The sequence below is a fragment of the Sturnira hondurensis genome, unplaced genomic scaffold (genome assembly GCF_014824575.4).
Source record: "Sturnira hondurensis isolate 20B ecotype Veracruz unplaced genomic scaffold, ASM1482457v3 Scaffold0010428, whole genome shotgun sequence".
Classification (NCBI taxonomy): domain Eukaryota; kingdom Metazoa; phylum Chordata; class Mammalia; order Chiroptera; family Phyllostomidae; genus Sturnira; species Sturnira hondurensis.
Window position 1 is genome coordinate 8,431,811 of NW_028083059.1, and position 19,536 is coordinate 8,451,346.

The 19,536-nt window shown below is 38.9% G+C and overlaps 1 protein-coding gene across 2 annotated transcripts in view; it reads right to left on the reverse strand.

The window, feature by feature from the left end:
• Positions 1-19,536, reverse strand: part of EPHA6 (EPH receptor A6) — an 898,848-nt gene that overhangs the window by 33,658 nt on the left and 845,654 nt on the right. For both annotated transcript variants that reach the window (XM_037058993.1, XM_037058992.1), the window contains exon 15: positions 14,008-14,157. In XM_037058993.1, the coding sequence (XP_036914888.1) occupies positions 14,008-14,157 (150 nt within the window). The remainder of the gene's footprint in view (positions 1-14,007; positions 14,158-19,536) is intronic.

The window sequence follows — 19,536 nt, forward strand, 5'->3', positions numbered from 1 at the left end:
AAGACCCCGAATAGCTGCTGCAATTTTGAGAAAGAAGAACAAAGTAGGAGGGATCACAATACCTGATATCAAACTGTATTACAAGGCCACTGTAATCAAAACAGCCTGGTACTGGCACAAAAACAGGCACATAGACCAATGGAATAGAACAGAGAGCCCAGAAATAAACCCAACTCTCTACAGTCAATTAATATTCGACAAAGGGGGCAATAACATAAAATGGAGTAAAGACAGCCTTTTCAACAAATGGTGTTGGGAGAACTGGACAGCTACATGCAAAAAAATGAAACTTGAGCACCAACTTACACCATACACCAAAATAAATTCAAGGTGGATAAAAGACTTAAATATAAGCCGTGAAACCATTAAAACCCTAGAGGAGAGCCTTGGCAAGAAAATCTCAGATATTCCACGCAGCAATATTTTTACTGATACGTCCCCTAGAGCAAGGAACATAAAGGAAAGAATAAACAAATGGGATCTCATCAAAATTAAAAGCTTCTGCATGGCTAAGGAAAACAGTATCAAGATACAAAGAGAAGCAACAGCTTGGGAAAACATATTTGCCAATGATACCTCAGATAAGGGTTTAATCTCCAAAATATACAAAGAACTCATTCGGCTCCACTCAAAGAAGACAAGCAACCCAATCAAAAAATGGGCAGAGGACTTGAACAGACATTTCTCCAAGGAGGACATACAGAGAATCCAGAGACACATGAAAAGATGCTCGATATCACTAGCTATCAGAGAGATGCAAATTAAAACCGCAATGAGATACCACTTAACACCAGTCAGATTGGCTATCATAAACAAAGAAACAAACAACAAGTGCTGGAGAGGTTGTGGGGAAAAGGGGACTCTAGTTCACTGTTGGTGGGATTGCAGACTGGTACAACCACTATGGAAAACAGTATGGAATTTTCTAAGAAAACTAAAAATGAACGTACCTTTTGACCCAGCAATTCCACTCTTGGGAGTATATCCTAAGAACCCTGAAACACCAATCCAAAAGAACCTATGCACCCCGATGTTCATAGCAGCACAATTTACGATAGCCAAGAGTTGGAAGCAGCCTAGATGCCCATCGGTAAATGACTGGATCAAAAAACTATGGTACATTTACACAATGGAATTCTATGCTGCAGAAAGGAAGAAGGAACTACTACCCTTTGCAACATCATGGATGGAACTGGAAAGCATTATGCTGAGCGAAATAAGCCAGGCGGTGAAAGACAAATATCATATGATCTCACCATTAACAGGAATCTAAACAAACCAAACAAGCAAGCAAAATACAACCAATGACACTCAAATATGGAACAGGCTGTCAGGGCCCAGAGGGGAGAGGGGAGAGAATCATAGGGGAAAAGGGAATGGACTCACATGAACAAGTATAAAAGACACATGGACAATAACTAAGGGTGGGGGGTGGAAAGGGGAGGGAGGCGGGGAGCATGGGGTGGGGGGTGGGCAGGGTTGTGAATATAAGACAGAAAGCTGTACTTGAACAAGAATTAAATAAAAATTATATTAAAAACAAACAAACAAACAAACAAAAAATAAGATAAAGTCTTTCCTAAAATCTTTTACTTAAAACAGTTCTCAAACCTCATTTTTTTAAAAAAATATTTATTTATTTATTTTTAGAGAGAGGAGAAGGGAAAGAGAAAGAGAGGGAGAGAAACATTAATGTGCGATTGCCTCTTGCACGCCCCGCTACGGGGGACCTGAACTGCAACCCAGACATGTGCACTGACTAGGAATTGAACCAGTGATCATTTCATTCACAGGCCCATGCTCAGTCCACTGAGCTACACCAGCCATGACTCAAACCTCATTTTTTGACGTCACAATAAAATATACACGGCCTGTATAAAATGGAGAGTGCTTGTCCTTTGTTGGTTACCGCCTTTAAGATTGCTGCATGAGTGGACAAAATGGGAAACAATATGAAGTGTAGGACTTTGTAGGTTAAAAGGTTGTAAATAACATGGTTTATTATTTGGAAAATCTTTTTCCCTAACAGTTAAAGTCACCCTTCCTGAGACTGATATAACTAGCACCTTCGATCTAAATATGCTTCTGTGTGTGAACAGTGGGAAGAGCGTTAGTGGAGGAGTCATCTGAACTGCATCAACATCCAAATGTCACTGACAAGCTCTGTCACCAGGCAAGCCTCTGTCTCTTCATTACTAAAGAAGACAACTGGATTCAGTACTTGCAATAGTACATTCCAGCTCAAAAACTGATGTTTCTAGTACCATTTAAACTGAAGGCTAAATTTGCAGGATCTTTGGTAGCATCTCTAGATCTTAAAGTTCTGTAACCTTCAGATCTAGATTTGGCTTCTGAGTGCAGGGAGACAAAAAATCCAGATGGAGCCAGAGTATATCCTGGTAAACTGAGAATAGGAGGATTTGGGGAACCATGATATTCCTTCCTATGCCAATTCTCCTCCAATAAATTATAGTTTTTGGAAATATAAAGACATGTTCCAAATCTATTTATTTAAAACCATTTTTTTTTCTTTAAGAAGACAATGTTCTTAAAACTCAGGGCCTTATTTTTCTCAAGTGCTTTCTGGGAAAAAAAAACACAAATATTTCTTCAATGGTGCATCATTTTGATTTTAGAAAGATATTAGGCAACTCTAATACATTTCCTAAACCCACTAAAATATCCAAAAGCTATGCAAAGTATTTTATTATTACAAAGAAAAAGGGGATTTCAAAATGCCTTCTTTGTAAATGTTCCGAAGAGCACAAAAGACAAAATAAAAATGTTAAAAGCAAAAGACTGTAAATAAATTTTTCCCAAACAGAAACCAAAGATGTAATTAGTTTTTTATAAAAATATTGCTGGCAGGTATACATTTTACAACTTTGTGGTCATTTAATAAAAAATCCCCCTGAGAGTTCCGGCCAAGATGGACACTATGTAGAAACCCTTTGCTTCCTCATGCAACCAAAAGGAGGATAACAACTAATCTAAAATCAATAAACAACCAGAAGTGCCAGAAAATCAAACTGCATGGAGCTCCAACAACCAAGGAATTAAAGAAATAGTCAGCCAGAACAACCAGACCTGTAAGAACCATGGCCCAGCAGACAGTGTGGGCAGGGCCAGCTGAGAGAAAATGTAGTGGGGCAGCAGACCCTGCCAGTGGGGCTGGCTGAATGGGAAACAGACTCAGAGGTGGCTGTGGACTACAGCGGGGGTTGCCACAGTGGGAGAAACTCCCAGTCTCACATGAGAGTTTGTGGGAAAGAGCTGCATTGTTCCCTCTCTGGCCCCTCCCTCACAGGCAGCGCCACAACCCAGCACAGAGGGTTGCTTTGCCCAGGTGAATGCCCAAGGCTCCACCCCCTACAACTTAACAGGTGCACCTAGACAAAGAAATGTGGCCCAAATGAAAGAACAGAGCAAAACTTCAGAAAGAGCTAAGTGATGAGGAGATAGCCAACCTATCTGAAGGAGAATTTAAAGCCCTGGTAATCAAAATGCTCACAGAACTGATTGAGTTTGGTCAAAAAATGCAAAAAAAAAAAAACAAATGAAAGATACCCAAAATGAAATAAAGCAAAATATTCAGGGAACCAACAGTGACAGGAAGAAAACCAGGACTCAAGGCAACGATTTGGAACAAAAGGAAGAAATAAACATCCAACCAGAACAGAATGAAGAAATAAGAATTAAAAAAAACACACACACAAAGAAAGGCTGAGGAATCTCTGGACAACCTGAAATATTCCAGTATTCAGATTATAGAGGTGCCAGAAGGAGAAGAACAACAGCAAGAAATTGAAAACTTATTTGAACAAATAATGAAGGAAAATTTCCCCAGTCTGGCAAAGAAAATAGACTTCCAGGAAATCCAGGAATCTCAGAGAGTCCCAAAGAAGGTGGACCCAAAGAGGAATGCACCAAGGCACAGCATCATTAAGTTACCCAAGATTAAAGACAAAGAATCTTAAAAGCAGCAAGAGGAAAGGAGACAGTTACCTACAAAGGAGTTCCCATAAGGCTATCAGCTGATTTCTCAAAAGAAACCTTGCAGGCAAGAAGGGGCTGGAAAGAAGTATTTCAAATGAAAGGCAAGGACCTACATCCAAGTTTACTCTACCCAGCAAAGCTTTCATTTAGAATAGAAAGGCAGATAAAGTGCTTCCCAGATAAGGTCAAGTTAAAGGAGTTCATCATCACCAAGCTCTTATTATATGAAATGTTAAATAGACTTATCTAAGAAAAAGAAGATAAAAACTATGAACAGTGAAATGACAACAAACTCACAACTATCAACAAATGAACCTTAAAGAAAAAATAAACAACAAAAACAAAAACTAAGCCAACAACTAGAACAGGAACAGAACCAGAGAAATGGACATCACATGGAGAGATTTCAGTGGGGAGGGGGAGGGGAGGAATGGAGGAGAAAAGTACAGGGAAGAAGAAGCATAATTGGTAGGCATAAAATAGATAGGGAGAAGTAAAAAATGGTACAGGAAACAGAGAACCCAAAGAACTTATATGTATGATCCATGGACATGAACTAAGAGGGGAAATGCTGGAGGGTTGGGAGGGTGTATGGTGGAGGGGGGATAAATGGGGAGAATTTGGGAAAACTGTAATAGCATAATCAACACTTAAAAATTCCCTTGAAAATTACACTGTGGTAATAGCATATTGGTTATTGGTTTCCTCTACTTGGAACTTTATTATTTGAATTATTTACTATTATGATTGATTATATCTCATAATATCTTCTATTACTCTTGCCTCGGCAGCAGGCATGAATCACATTAGTGTAACTGGTATATGTGTAATTAAAAGACTTCTATTGCCTAGGTACCAGTAGTAGGGACTATTGAAAAAAGGGGAGAAAGAAGATCATTTCGAAAATTGCTTTGGTAGACTATACACTCAAATAAATGCAAAAATTCCCTCTGTAATATGGAAGTTGAAATAATGGCAATGGGCCTTTAGCCATTTACTGTATCTTACACAGACCATTACACAAGGACCATTACATAATAAAGCAGAGTCAGGAAAATCTAATCAGAGACTGAAATTGGAAGTATCTGGACTCTTTGAGTCATAAAATCATACTGCATTTCTAGGTAAGTGGATTCTACACATCCACCATTCTTGGCTGAAGTAGTGACCTATAATTGAGAAAGGTTATAGAATTATGAGGACAAACAAGAAATATGGTAAAAGGTTATTTTCTTCCTCCTTGGGTTTTGAAAAAAATAAAGAATCGATTCAGATAATATCAAAAGATTACTTCCAAACACTTCACCTATAAAAAATAATCTTACAGATAAATTGTATTTTTTCCAGTTAAGCTTTTGAAAGCAAATTAAAGCAAAACTCATTACTATATAAAATTTTTTGAAAAGTAAGGAATAATACAACACAAAAATGTTAAGCAGCATTATGTTTCCTAGTGAATCTCAAATGAAATGCTTCCTGAAAGTGGTTCTTTTTGGTACAAAACTGAACTAGCTTCGTAGCATATGCTTAACCGATACTGTGCCCAGGAGGCACTTGGGTTTCAAATTGCTTCAAGGAGGATTTTTTTAAACATCATCACATTAGGGAAAAACAAAACAAAACAAAACCCAAGACTCCAGCCTTGTGTTAGATCATTAGTTTGAGCCAAGTCGTCTCTCATTTACGTGGTGGTAGTTTTTCCCCTACATTTAGCTCTATGGGGATTTGGTTATTTAATGTTGCCTGCTGCTCATATTTTGCTTGCATCTTCTTCTGTTAAGCACATTACACAGCGTAAGTTTGGAAGATCTTCAGTGCCCTTTGTATCATCTTTAAACCTTGTGTAGCTCCTAGCATTAAAATGTACTCCCCTATGGAGTAAACAGCAATGATTTTGAATTTGGATGAAAATAAACTAAAAAAAAAAAGAAACAAAGTGTTCAAAACAGCTAGAAGTTGTATACCTTCAATGTGCCTATGACATCTTTCTTGTAATAGGCTAAATATGTTGGTCATTAGAATCTGATTTTGAGCTACTGCTACTATTGATAAGAAATTCATAAATATAGTATATACTATAAATTTTAACATCAAGATACAAAATACTGCAGAAAAGATTTATAGATCCAAACAACAGTGAGTCAATCCACATTTTTTTGCTAATAGGAAACAATGAAAACACTTTTCCTGTGAACAGGGTGGCATACATAACTAAAGATGCTTGATCTCATTATGCAGAACTTCTGTGGTATGGAGATGTCTTTGAAAATTAGACAGCTTACAGGGTGAAAACATGCACTTTGGAATGAGCAGGGGCCATGAACTTCCGTTCTATCGTTAACCAACTAGTAACCTTGGGTAAGTAACTTAAATTTTCTAGATAGCCTCAGTTCTTTCATCTAGTAATAATAGTAAGAACAGTATTTGTTTTAGAGAATTATTTTGAAGGTTAAATGATCTAATAATCTAGCATACTTGGCTCATAATAAGCAAGTTATTATTATTACCACTGATTAATCACTATGTACAAGGTGCTTTACACACACTATCTCTAATTTCTTCGAATTCTGCAGTTGAGTGTTTTGAATCCCATTATAGATAATATCTCAGGTATCGTCAACTACTTGCCTGAGATTACATAGCCAGTAAATTGTGTGTGGAGCTAGGATCTGAACTCAGGTCTTTCTAGCTCTAAAGCAGTGGCTCTTAACTGGGAGTGATTTTGTACCCCATCCTTGACTGGACGATGGATGGGGACAATTTTGGTTGTCATGCCTTGGAGGGTGCTACTGGCATCTGCTGTGTTGAGGTCAGAATTCTGCTAACCATCCTACAATGTACAGGACAGCCCCCTCCACATACACACACAAAGAATTATTCTGCCCAACACATCAATAGTTCTGAGGCTGAGAAACTGTCCTCTAAAGCTTTCATGATCTTTCTAATACACCTGCTGCTTCACTAGAATACAGTGATGTGCAAAGTTAATAATTTAGAGCCATTTGGGATTTTAGGCCAAGATGAAGGTGTAGGTGGATATACTTTGCCTCCTTGTACAACCAAAAGAAGGACAACAACAAATTTAAAAACAAAAAACAACCAGAACTGTCAGAGAATTGAACTGTATGGAAGTCTGCCAACTGAGGAGTTAAAGAAGAATCACTTATGCAGACTGGTAGGAGGAGAAGAGATGGGCAGCCAGGGTGTAGAAGACCTGAGGCAAGGTAGTGGCTGGAGGACTGGGGCAGGCTAGGCAGCAGCTGGTGAACCAGGCAGTCCCACATTTGAATGCATATAAACTGGGAGGAACAACTGGGGAGTGAGACAGAGAAGACAACCCAGGGTTCCAGTTATGGGAAATAAAACATCAAAACCCCCGATTGTAAAAACCTGCGGGGGTTGCGATAGTGGGAGAAACTCCCAGCCTCATAGAAGAGTTTGTTGGAGAGACCCACAGGGTCCTAGAACTTACACAAACCCACCCACCCAGGAGTCAGCCTCAGAAGGGCCCAATTTGCTTGTGAGTAGTGGGGAAAGTCACTGAAACCCAGCCAAGAGCCAAACAAGCAGCATTATTCCCTCTTGGACCACTCCCCAACATACAGTGCCACAATGCAGCAACTTGGGTTGCCCTGCCCTGGTGAACACATAAGGCTACACCCCTTACTATGTAACAGGCCTGCCAAGACAAAAAAATATGGACCAAATGAAAGAACAGATCAAAGCTCCAAAGTAGAACTCAGCGATGAAGAGATAGACAACCTATCAGATGCAGAGTTCAAAATACTGGTAATCTATATGTTCACAGAAATGGTTGAGTATGGTGGCAAAATAGAGGAAGAAGTGAGGGCTATGCAAAGTGAAATAAAGGAAAATGTACAGGGAACCAACAGTGATGGGAAGGAAACCAGGACTCAAATCAATGATTTGCACCAGAAGGAAGAAATAAACATTCAACCAGGACAGAATGAAGAAACAAGAATTCAAAAAAAAAATGAGGAGAGGCTTAGGAACCTCCAGGAGAACTTTAATGTTCCAGCATCCGAATTATAGTAGTGCCAGAAGGAGAAGAGAAAAAGCAAGAAATTGAAAATTTATTTGAACAAATAATGGAGAACTTCTCTAACCTGGCAAAGGAAATAGGCTTCCAGAAAGTCCAGGAAGCTCAGAGATCCCAAAGAAGTTTGTCCCAAGGAAGCACACACCAAGGCACATCATCACCACATTACCCAAGATTAAAGAGAAGGAATCTTAAAAGCAGCAAGAGAAAGGCAGACAGTTACCTACAAAGGAGTTTCCATAAGGCTATTAGTTGATTTCTCAAAAGAAACCTTATAGGAAAGAAGGGGCTGGAAAGAAATACTTGAAGTCATGAAAGGCAAGGATGTATACCCAAGTTTACTCTATCCTGCAAAGCTATCATTTAGAATGGAAGGGCAAATAAAGTGCTTCCCAGACAAGGTCAAGTTAAAGGAGTTCATCATCACCAAGCCCTTATTATATGAAATATTAAAGGGACTCATCTAAGAAAAAGAAAATGATCAAAACCATGAACAATAAAATGACAACAAACTCACAAGTATCAACAACCAAACCTAAAAAACAAAGACAAAAACAAACTAAGCCAACAACTGGAACAGGGACAGAATCACAGAAATGCAGAAAACTTGGAGCGTTACCACTGGGGAGGGGGAGGAGGGAGAATGGGAGAAAAGGTACAGGGAACAGGAAGCATAAATGGTAGGTACAAAATAGACAGGGGGAGGTTAATAACAGTATGGGAAATGGAGAAGCCAAAGAGCTTATATGTACAATCCATGGACAAGAACTAAGGTGGGGAATGCTGGTGGGTGGGGAGTGCAGGGCAGAGGGGAATAAAGGGGAGATAAAAATGGCACAACTTTAATAGCATAATCAATAACATATTAAAAATAATAATTTGTGGTCATTAATACTGCAATAAATAAAGTTGCTCTTGAAAATAGCATGTACTGAAAAAGGACAACATAGTATACCTCTGGCAACACAACTGCTTTCCTTTGGGGAATTCTTCACTCCATGTGATTTTTGTGATAGCCAATTACAGTGCTTCCCCGGCCTCTGAGTGCACAGGCTGGTATATCAACCCAGCTGGGCCAACCATAGTGTCCATTTCCTGGCATGATTTTGGTTCAGGGTTGAGCAGGGCCCTAACAGAGTCAACCAGAATTCTCTGGTATTAGCACATCAATTTTCAGAGGCAGATGGTCTCATTTTGCTGAGGTTTTTGAGCTGGAATGCTCAACTCTGGAGCATAAAGAAGGATAAAGCAAAGAAGACCTTTGCAGTAGGAGAAAATCTGAGGACAACAGATTTCTGAGGACAACAGACTCAGAAAAGCACTAAAAATCCACATGGTCCTTGAGATGGATCACTGGTAAGCTACCTTCTTAGTCTCATGTATGAAAAATGTTAATTTTTACCTTTGTTTGACTTGACTTTTTGTTGTTTATAATCAAAAGAAACCTGAATAATAGAGTATGCATGCTTTCTTGGCATAGATTTTTAAAATAGCGATGCTGCATTCACACAATGTTATTTCTAGTTAAAAAAAGGTAGGAAGGCCCTGTCTGGACAGCTCAGTTGGTTTCAGCATCATCCCAACATGCCAAAGTTGTGGGTTCAATCCCTGGTCAAGGAACATCAAAGAATGAACCAATGAATGCATAAATAAGTGGAACAACAAACATCCCTTTCTCTCCCTCCTTTCCTCTCTCTCAAATCAATTTTTAAAGAATGGTAGACAGCATGAGGTCTTCCTTTGAAGTGTGTGCAATCTATTTGGTGGCAGACGAAAGACTTATAAATGCCAGAACTTCATCTCTTCACCTACATACTGGGCTCCTTGATAATAAGGACTGGGTTTTCTAATTCTCCATCCCCAGCCGCATGTGTGCCTGGCCCAGTGACTGGAATGTGCACTTGCTGTTATGTTTGTTAGGCCTTTAATGGACTAGTCTGGTGCACTGTATTTTTCTCATTTCCTTTTTATACAATACCACTGACCTTTGGGAAACCTTATATTATTCACTAAAACAAATTCTGCAGGCTCAGAATTGTTTGTATAAAATATGCCACAGTCTGCAGAATGGAGGGACTCTTTCATCAAAACTATCCGAAATCTCCTAAACTCATTTAAAATCATAAAGCATGTTAACATTCCATGTTTAATTAAGCCATAGCTCAGCTAAACTCATCAAACTGTAGTAAAAATGTAAAATATTCAAACAGAACATAGTTGAATTTTTATTATCTAAAACATTACTTTCCTTATTTAAAATGCATCTTGGTTGCAGAAAGTCAAACATAAAATCATACTTTCACCACAAAAATAAGAAATGCAAGACAGGAAATAACCAGGGTTTGGGGAGGAGCACCTGGGAAAGTTTGCATTAAGCTTCCAAATGGAAATTTTGGTTATGCCATCTTCACAGATATGTTGACTTCCTACATATTAAGCCAAACAGAATTTCAACTCTTTTTACTGCAGCAGAAAAAAAATCACAAGATTTGTAAAAGATTTCCACCCTTACTATTTTCCTTCAGTCTTATATTGACCTTAGGACCTCAAAGGTTTGGCTCCTTCCCACATTCCTTGCTCCCATCCCCGGAACTTGTTCTCTAATTTTCAGATTCTTGTTTGAATATACTTTAGCAACCAGTTGAAGACCATGAAGATAGCCAGCTTAACTCCTACCTGGTCATTGAAAAACAACCAACCTCTGGGTGGAGAGAGTTCAGCCTTGTGCTGTGGGCACTGGCAATCCTGCATGAATGAGAATGGGCTTAATGTTGAGAATCTATTCCTGGCTGCAGTAACTTCCTGGTTCCAAACATAGTATTTGTGGCCAAATGAGGTTTAGTAGACAGAATTGCTCTCTAAATGGTCATCTTAACTATAGCTCATCATTATCCATGGCCAGAATGGCTGGGTAAACTGTTGGGCAAGATCCAGGAAGAAATGGATCAATGAGTGTTTGGACTATTCTAGGCAACAACTGACATTGGAAACCTCACATTTGAGATTTTTCCCTCAGAGGCCGCTCTCCTAGTGGGGAAAACATCAAACCCTGTTTCATCTGGTATCTTCACTTGTACCTGCTCTGCTCTGTGGAAGCCCCATCTCATTCTTGGCACCTCCACAGCAATTCAGGTATGTCCTAAATTTCAGAAAAGAACACTTTGAATCACTCCTTTGCTGAGTCAAGTATGGTAACTATTTCTGAAGACATAAAATAATAGCATGTAATAATCCTGTTAAAAGGGATATTACAAATCATTTAACCCGGTCCTTTTATTGTATTTATTGGTCATGAAACTCAGGCACTTTGAAAAGTTAAGTGACTTTCATGGATGACTATAGTCTCCATAATAACAGCCATGGTCACTAAATCTGTGGTACAATGTACCCCAGGTAGTGAGACCATAATCGCGGGCAGGAAAAACAATAAAACTTCTCTTCATATTTTTTTATCTTATTCTATTATAAGAATGACTATTTATAAAGGTCTAATAAGAATGATTACTTAGGACTTTTATGAACATAAAGGAGTGAATTTGATGAATGTATTTTATAACATGTATGATATACTTAGAATCAAACCCCCAGCATTTCTTATCCTGTGTTCTTGCTTCCCTCCCCAAAGCATCGATCATCCTCTTACATACTGGATCTTTTACTTATTTACGTTGTTTACAGTGTGCCCCCCCTCGCTGGAATGTAAGCTCCACGAGGGCAGGAGGTCGCTGGGCCCACATGGGGAGGCACATGGACTGTAAAACCCAACCCACCAGGAAAGCAGAAGTGATTCCCTCTTCTCTTCTCCTTGCCCCTGACTTATTCTAGAAGGTGATTAGCATTGTCTCCTAGGATCACTGTTAAATGCCTTATTATGTAAGTTTATGGAAATCATGTTGCTTCTCTATGCCTCCTTTTCATAATCAAGTTGGACTTGGGTTGAACTTGATAATCCTCATGATCCCTTCCAGGTGTAACATTTGTTTTTTGTTGCATCTGTAGTTCTTGAAGCAGAGAAGTCACCTAATAAATATTTTTAAATGAATACATGACTACATCAGTACAGTAGTTCTTGTACATAATACACAAATATATATATATATATATATATATATATATATATATATATATATGTAACATGAGCTGCGAATGCTCAAGAACTTTTTATTGGGAAGTGTATATTATCAGTAAAGTTTGGAGGCTTCTGAGTCAGGCAACTTTTCATTTGAAGTCTGTCAGGAAACCGGTGAAGGGTGTTAAGGCAAAGACTAAATGGAGTGCCAGTTAAGGAGGGTACTTGAAGGAAGAGCTCTTCTGTTCAGTGAAGACTTGAACCCAGCTGGAGGAGGAATTTTTATTTTGGAGATTTGCTTGAATGGCCTACTTTATCAGGTCAAAGCAAAACAAGAGGGCAAGCATGATCTGGGGTTAGAGTGGAACAGGAGCCGTGGTGCTGAGTCCAGGGCTTCCGTTATGTTGGATAACTGGTTAAGGAAATGAGAGTTCCTTCCGGGACCGAAGGGGCAAGTTGCTGCCTCTGACATTCCATTTTACGTAGCACCGGAGCGATAGTTATAAGCTGTCCCAAACAAGGCCCAGTGGCAGGGAAGAGCAATGATTTCCTTCAGTTAAAATTCCCTGAAGAATAGTAGAGAGACCGTAGGCAAATGACCTGGATCCCAAAGTCTGAGTGTTAGGAGTGGAGCAGAGGTCACTGGTTACAGGACACTCTAACTCTGTTGCTTCAAAAGCAGACGCCCTGCAGGACCTGGCCACGCTGGCTTTGTGCTTTGAAGGTGGGCTTCGGTGAGTGATGACTGATCAGTGTGTACAACCTCAAACCTGCTGCCATGTAGGTTTCTGGACCTGGCGATCTCCATAGAGTGAGGGGGCATCCATAGGACCCAGGAGGACTCAGCTTCGAAAGTAACACTCAAGGGCAGGGAGGAATAGGAGCCACAATAAGCTAACCCAAACCCAGTCTTCTCTACACTTGACATTAAGAAAGGATAAACTTTGTGACTAAGTTCTTCAGATACTTGGACAACTTGAAGCTGAGATGGAGCAGTGAGGAGCGAGGTGTGGAGGGGTTGCTCAAGCAACTGACTAGGAAAAAGGAAGGAGATGTGACAGCAGTCATAGTCTGAGTGTGTTCAGGGATTGTCTTTGTGGTCAACCGTGAGCGTTCAGAATCCCATCAGTGGTGCTTTTTTGTTGCCATTGTCTCAGAAACCATAGATACTTTGTGGAAGGCAAGCGAATGGAAGGAGTGTGAGTTCTGAGGTGAGGAAGTTGGGAATTAAAGTATATTTTCATTTCTGACAGCACACTTTTTTTGCACAGCCAAGTTACTTGCATTTTCTGGTTACTGTCTCTATCACTCGGGACAGGTCGTAGGGGTCAAATAGATGTTAACCATCTTATTCTGTAGTGTTATCTACCACCAAGGTAACTTCTACGGATGTAAGAGAAAGAAAACAGACTGCATAAAGGGTCACACACATATCTTTAAAGAGGTATACCTGATGGCATATATAGATAATACAGTGCCCGAAAGCATTCACTCTTTTCCCACTAAGCAATATGTAGTCTAAATTACTTTGCTGTTTACAGTGTTACATTAAATTGCCCTAAGGAATAACAGGTTAACATTTCTCTTTCTTGTTTGTCCCTTGTAGTGCAAGCACAGTTATGCTGCATTAGAACAATGTGTGTGAACGTCTCAGAGGTGGGATGTGGATCATCTACTCACCTGGCAAAGCCCATCCGCTGGACCCTGTGACACCAAATACAGCTCAGTGTGAAGTTACTTAGCTCTTCAAACTCAGCCACAGGCCCCAACAACTCTCAGGAAGATAAGGCCTAATCTGAGTGAGGGCAAAAGGCACATTTACCCCTCCCTGCCGATGTGTTCACCCTCACAAAATGGCAGTTCAGCTGTGGGTGGCACTTACATCTTGGTTAGACATCTCCCAGTACGGTCTCTCTCCATAGGACATGACCTCCCACATGACAATGCCGTAGCTCCATGCATCGCTTGCCGAGGAGAATTTTCTGTAGGCAATAGCTTCTGGGGCTGTCCACCTTATGGGTATTTTCCCACCCTGGAAAACAAATGAAAGATTTCTCAGCTGTCTCACAAGTGTATTAAAAGCAAAATGAGCCCTGGCTGGTGTAGCTCAGTGGATTGAGCTCAGGCCTGACAACGAAAGGATCGCAGTTCGATTCCCAGTCAGGGCACATGGCTGGGTTGCAGGCCAGTTCCCAGCAGGAGACTCACGAGAGGCAACCATACGTTGATATTTCTCTCCCTTTCTCCTTCCCTTCCCCTCTAAAGATAAATAAATACAAAACCTTTAAAAAAATCAAAATGACATTCCAATTAAATATTTTGTTAGAAAGACCTAAATACTGCATGACAGTATTGATATTTTGAGTCAAAATAAGAAAACCAGAATAATGTTAATATCTCAGAAATATTTCTCCTATAATAGTTACTCAGTGGAAAGAGCTTTAATGGGGAATAAGTCACACTTCAGAAATATTTTATTTCATTCATTAGAGAAATTTATTTTCACTTTAGATTCACACAATTAAACACACCATCATGCCGTCAGAAGAAAGTTCTAGATTGTAGGACATTAAGACTAAATATCACTCAACATTCATTAAACATTATATTGCATGTATAAATAACAATGATAATAAGTTCTAACTTAATTGAAGACAAATGGTTAAATATAGAACTGTGACATTCTCTATCAATTCAATGTTTATGAGAACCTTATTTCCTTTCCCGCTTTCATTTTCATCTGCTGTGATTACATTTATTTTAAATTAAAAATTTCTTAACATTATACAAGAGCACTTGAGAAGGATAATCTTTCTTTATAGAATTTTTAGGCTAGTTAATATTTTTATTCTTCAAAATTCAAGTTAACATCTTAATATATTAAAGAGATTAAATGGAATGAATTTAATCTATACTATTTAGGTATTAAAGTTGGCTATTTTGTTACACTTACTTTTATCAAAATTTATTACATTTTATCTTTTGAAGCACTACAAATCCCTTTTTACAGTGACAACAAGAATAAAACAATTCATTTGTTTGATTTACAATCTTTGAAATCTTTGCAGCTCTGAACAGCAAGTTGAGGGGACGAGAGCAACCCTGGCGCCGCTAGATGGCGGAAGAGAACAACGAGCTGCCCCAGACAGAGGTCTCACACGTGGAGAAGGCTTCTGTTCACAGCAAACGATTCTGACAGTCAGAACCCACTATAATGAAACTGTTTCAACTTGGTCAGCACTTTCATCTGATACCCACTGTGCAACAAGTCTGGTGCCCGGGTGAGTGGGGGTGGAAGGAAACAAAGGGTATATTCTTCAGCACTTGAGTAATTTAGATCAGACATCTTTAAAGGTGAAGCCATTAATCAAGTCATCTAAACGCTACTTATTTGGTAATCTAAACACTACTTAATTGTAGAGAAAAATAGATTCAACTGAAATAAGAAAAATTAGATTTCACCAGGTAAATGCCAACATTAACGGAACCTTCAGTTTTAAAGAACTGTAGCAAGAAATTGGTAGTAGGAACCTTGGGGAAAACACCTTGAATCCAATCACCTGAATTTACAGGTGAGTAGACTGAGACCAGGGTTTAGAGATTTAGAGGTTTAGAGATTTAGAGGTTTAGAGAGTCCTCCCCACATTATTAAGCACATCATCTCTAGTAATTTCATCACAGTAGTATTATGGAGCATTGATACAAAGATGTAAATACTTTGACATGAGAGAAAAGTTCAGCCAAACTAACCTCAATGTTTTAACACTGAGCATTCATAAACATTTATATAATAGTATAGTAGAACAGTCTGAAACCTGGGGTTTGCGTCTTTGGGGCAGCACCACATTGAGACCAGAAAATTAAATTTACAAAGTTGGTAATACTGGTTTAAGAGGGTGGTGGTTGGGGAATAGAGTTGCAAGGAGAGGATTCATTCTCGAACCCAAAGTAGAATTTCCAGATACAATATAGGCTCACAGTTAATTTTAGATTTCAGATAAATAACAAATATTATTTTTAGAATAAGTATGTCCCATGATGAAATATACTTTTTTGCTTATGTCCCAAATATTTCATGAGACATATTTATACTAAAAAACATTCATTGTTCATCTGAAATCCAAATTTACTGGGTACCCTTTATTTTTATTTACTAAACCAGGCACTCTCAACACAGAGCATTACAAAATTCAGAAACGGGAACACTGTCAATGATCCAACAGAACATGGAAGGAGTGTTCTGAAAAGACCAGTGTGGTCTGTGCTTGCAAGGGGACAAGGACACTCAGGCTTATGTCAGTGCAGCAGCACTAGAGTGGCCTCTGTTGCACTGCGTGTTTGTGGCTAAGGTGCCTCAGTCTTTTGGCTTTGCATTCAAAAGCGACATCTGTAGATCTGACCTAAAAACAGAGCAGCAGTCTCATCTGGCATTTTTGACTCTGGATCTTTCTTTGTCTCTCCTGGCAAACAACATGTAGAAGTGTGACTTGCTGGTTTGCTGGGCTGATTCTTTGCTAAATCTTTCTGTGCTCCAATAAGACAGACTAAAAAAATAGATTTAAGGGTTATTTCATGTGCATTCACTTGTAAATGCTATCTCATATAAATAATTTACATATAAATTTATGTTTCATATAATTTGATATAACATATAAATAACTTTATCACATTCCTCCTTAAGATTTTATTAGTTTCTTCAAGGGCGAGGTATTATAGAATGTTTTATTAATAGCATTGCTATCCTCAAAATCCATATTTTGAAGCCCTAGCCCCCAACATGACTATATTTACAGACTGGGCATTTAAAAGGATAATTAAGGTTAAATGAGGTCATAAGGTCGGGCCCTAAGTATGACTGGTGTCTTTATAAGAAGATAAAGTCACAACACAGGTGTGCAGGAACAGGGAAAAGGCCATGTGAGGACACAGCAAGAAGATGGACAGTGCATCTTTATTTGACATTCTATTCCACTGTCATCTTGTAATAGAAAGTGTAAGCTAGAATATATCTAAAAACAAAGTATAAAAATTAGCACAGAAGTTTCAAGCAACAAGAAAAATAAAGTATCTAGGAATAAACCTAACCAAGGAGGTAAAAGACCTGTACTCAGAAAACTACACAACACTGAAGAAATTAAGGAAGATAAAAACAAATGGAAGCATATACCACATTCATGGATTGGAAGAATTAACATCATCAAAATGTTCATACTACCCAAAGTAATTTATAGATTCAATGCAATACCTATTAAAGTACTGGTGGCATATTTCACAGACATAGAACAAACACTTCAAAAATTTATATGGAACCATAAAAGACCCCAAATAGCTGCAACAATTTTGAAAAAGAAGAACAAAGCAGGAGGGATCACAATACCTGATATCAAACTGTATTACAGGGCCACTGTAATTAAAACAGCCTGGTACTGGCATAAAAACAGGCACATAGACCAATGAAACAGAACAGAGAGCCCAGAAATACACCCAAGTCTCTATGGTCAATTAATATGTGACAAAGGGGAAAGAAGCATAAAATGGAACAAAAAAGCCTCTTTAACAAATGGTGTTGGGGGATCTGGACAGCTACATGCAAAAAAATGAAACTTGATCACCAACTTACATACACCAAAATAAATTCAAGGTGGATAAAAGACTTAAATATAACTTGTAGCACCATAAAAGTCCTAGAGGAAAACATTGGCAGGGAAATCTCAGACATTCCACACAGCAACATCTTCATGGATATGTCCCCTAAAGCAAGGGACATAAAGGAAAGAATAAACAAATGGGATCTCATCAAAATTAAAAAGCTTCTGCATGGCTAAAGAAAACAGTATTAAAATGAAAAGAGAGTCAACCATTTGGGAAAATGTATTTGCCACTGACACCTTGGACAAGGGCTTGATTTCCAAAATATGTAAAGAACTCACACAACTCCACTCCAGGAAGACAAAAAACCCAATTAAAAAATGGGCAAAACACTTGAACAGACACTTCTCCAAGGAGGACATAGAGAGGGTCCAGAGACACATGTAAAGATGCCCAGCATCACTAGCTATCAGAGAGATGCAAATTAAAACCACAATGAGATACCACCTCACATCATTCAGAATGGCCATCACAAACAAATCAACAAACAAGTGTTGGAGAGGATGTGGGGAAAAGGGAACCTTAGTGCACTGTGGTGGGAATGCAGATTGGTGCAGCCACTGTAGAAAACAGTATGGAATTTCCTCAGGAAACTAAAAATGGAACTGCCTTTTGACCCAGCAATTCTGCTGCTGGGATTATACCCTAAGAGCCCTGAAACACCAATCTAAATGAACCTATGCACACCAATGTTCATAGCAGCACAATTTACAATAGTGAAGTGCTGGAAGCAACCTAAGTGCCCATCAGCAAATGAGTGGATCAAAAAACTACAGTACATTTACACAATGGAATTCTATGCAGCAGAGAGAAAGAAGGAGCTTATACCCTCTGCGACAGCATGGATGGAACTGGAGAGCATTATGCTAAGTGAAAGAAGCCAGGTGGTGAGGGACAGATACCATATGATCTCACCTTTAACAGGAACCTGAACAACAAAACAAACAAGCAAAATATAACCAGAGTCATTGAAATTAAGAACAATCTAACAATAGCCAGAGGAGAAGGGGGAGGGGACAGTGGGGGGAAGGGTCTTCAGGACACACGGACAAAACCAAGGGGGAGGGTGGAAGCAAGGGAGGGAGGTGGGTTTGGAGGGGGTGGGAGAGGGAGAAAATACAAACAACTGTAATTGAACAATAAAACAATTTAAATTAAAAAATTAGCACAGAAATTTTAATACAGGAGATACAATTCTAATTAACAAAAATGCATGGTAACGTGAATCTGACAGTATGCATAGACTAGAATAATTCTGAGTATACATGGGATGGAGATAAGGAAGTGTTCAAATTTTTTTTTCTAGTGGGGCCATATACACTGGATATGGTTTACATCTAAGTGCAAGATGAGACAGAAAGGAAGAGGTCATTAAGATTACTGCATGATCTCTATCCCTTTATTTATTTTAGAAGCACAAAGGCTTTCTTCTTCTTTTAATTGAATGTATGAACTTTGTGGCTTAATCTCTCTGCCTATTTTTGCCCATGATTTTGAATCACAGACGGAGGTAATGCGTTAAGGTACATTTTTCCCCCTCAAAGCATTAACCACCAGATGTTTGTTTCAGGTTTCAGGAATGAACAAATAGTACTTTAGATTTGAAATCACAATGATTGGAACATTTTATCTTGCTTTACCATATGCTTGTGAGAACAAAAAAAGTTACCAAGATGCTGATCAAAACGACTGAAATGTAACTCCAAAGCCTCTGCATTTACTACTGCTCCTTTATAGGGCAAGCTTCATTATTTAGGGTACA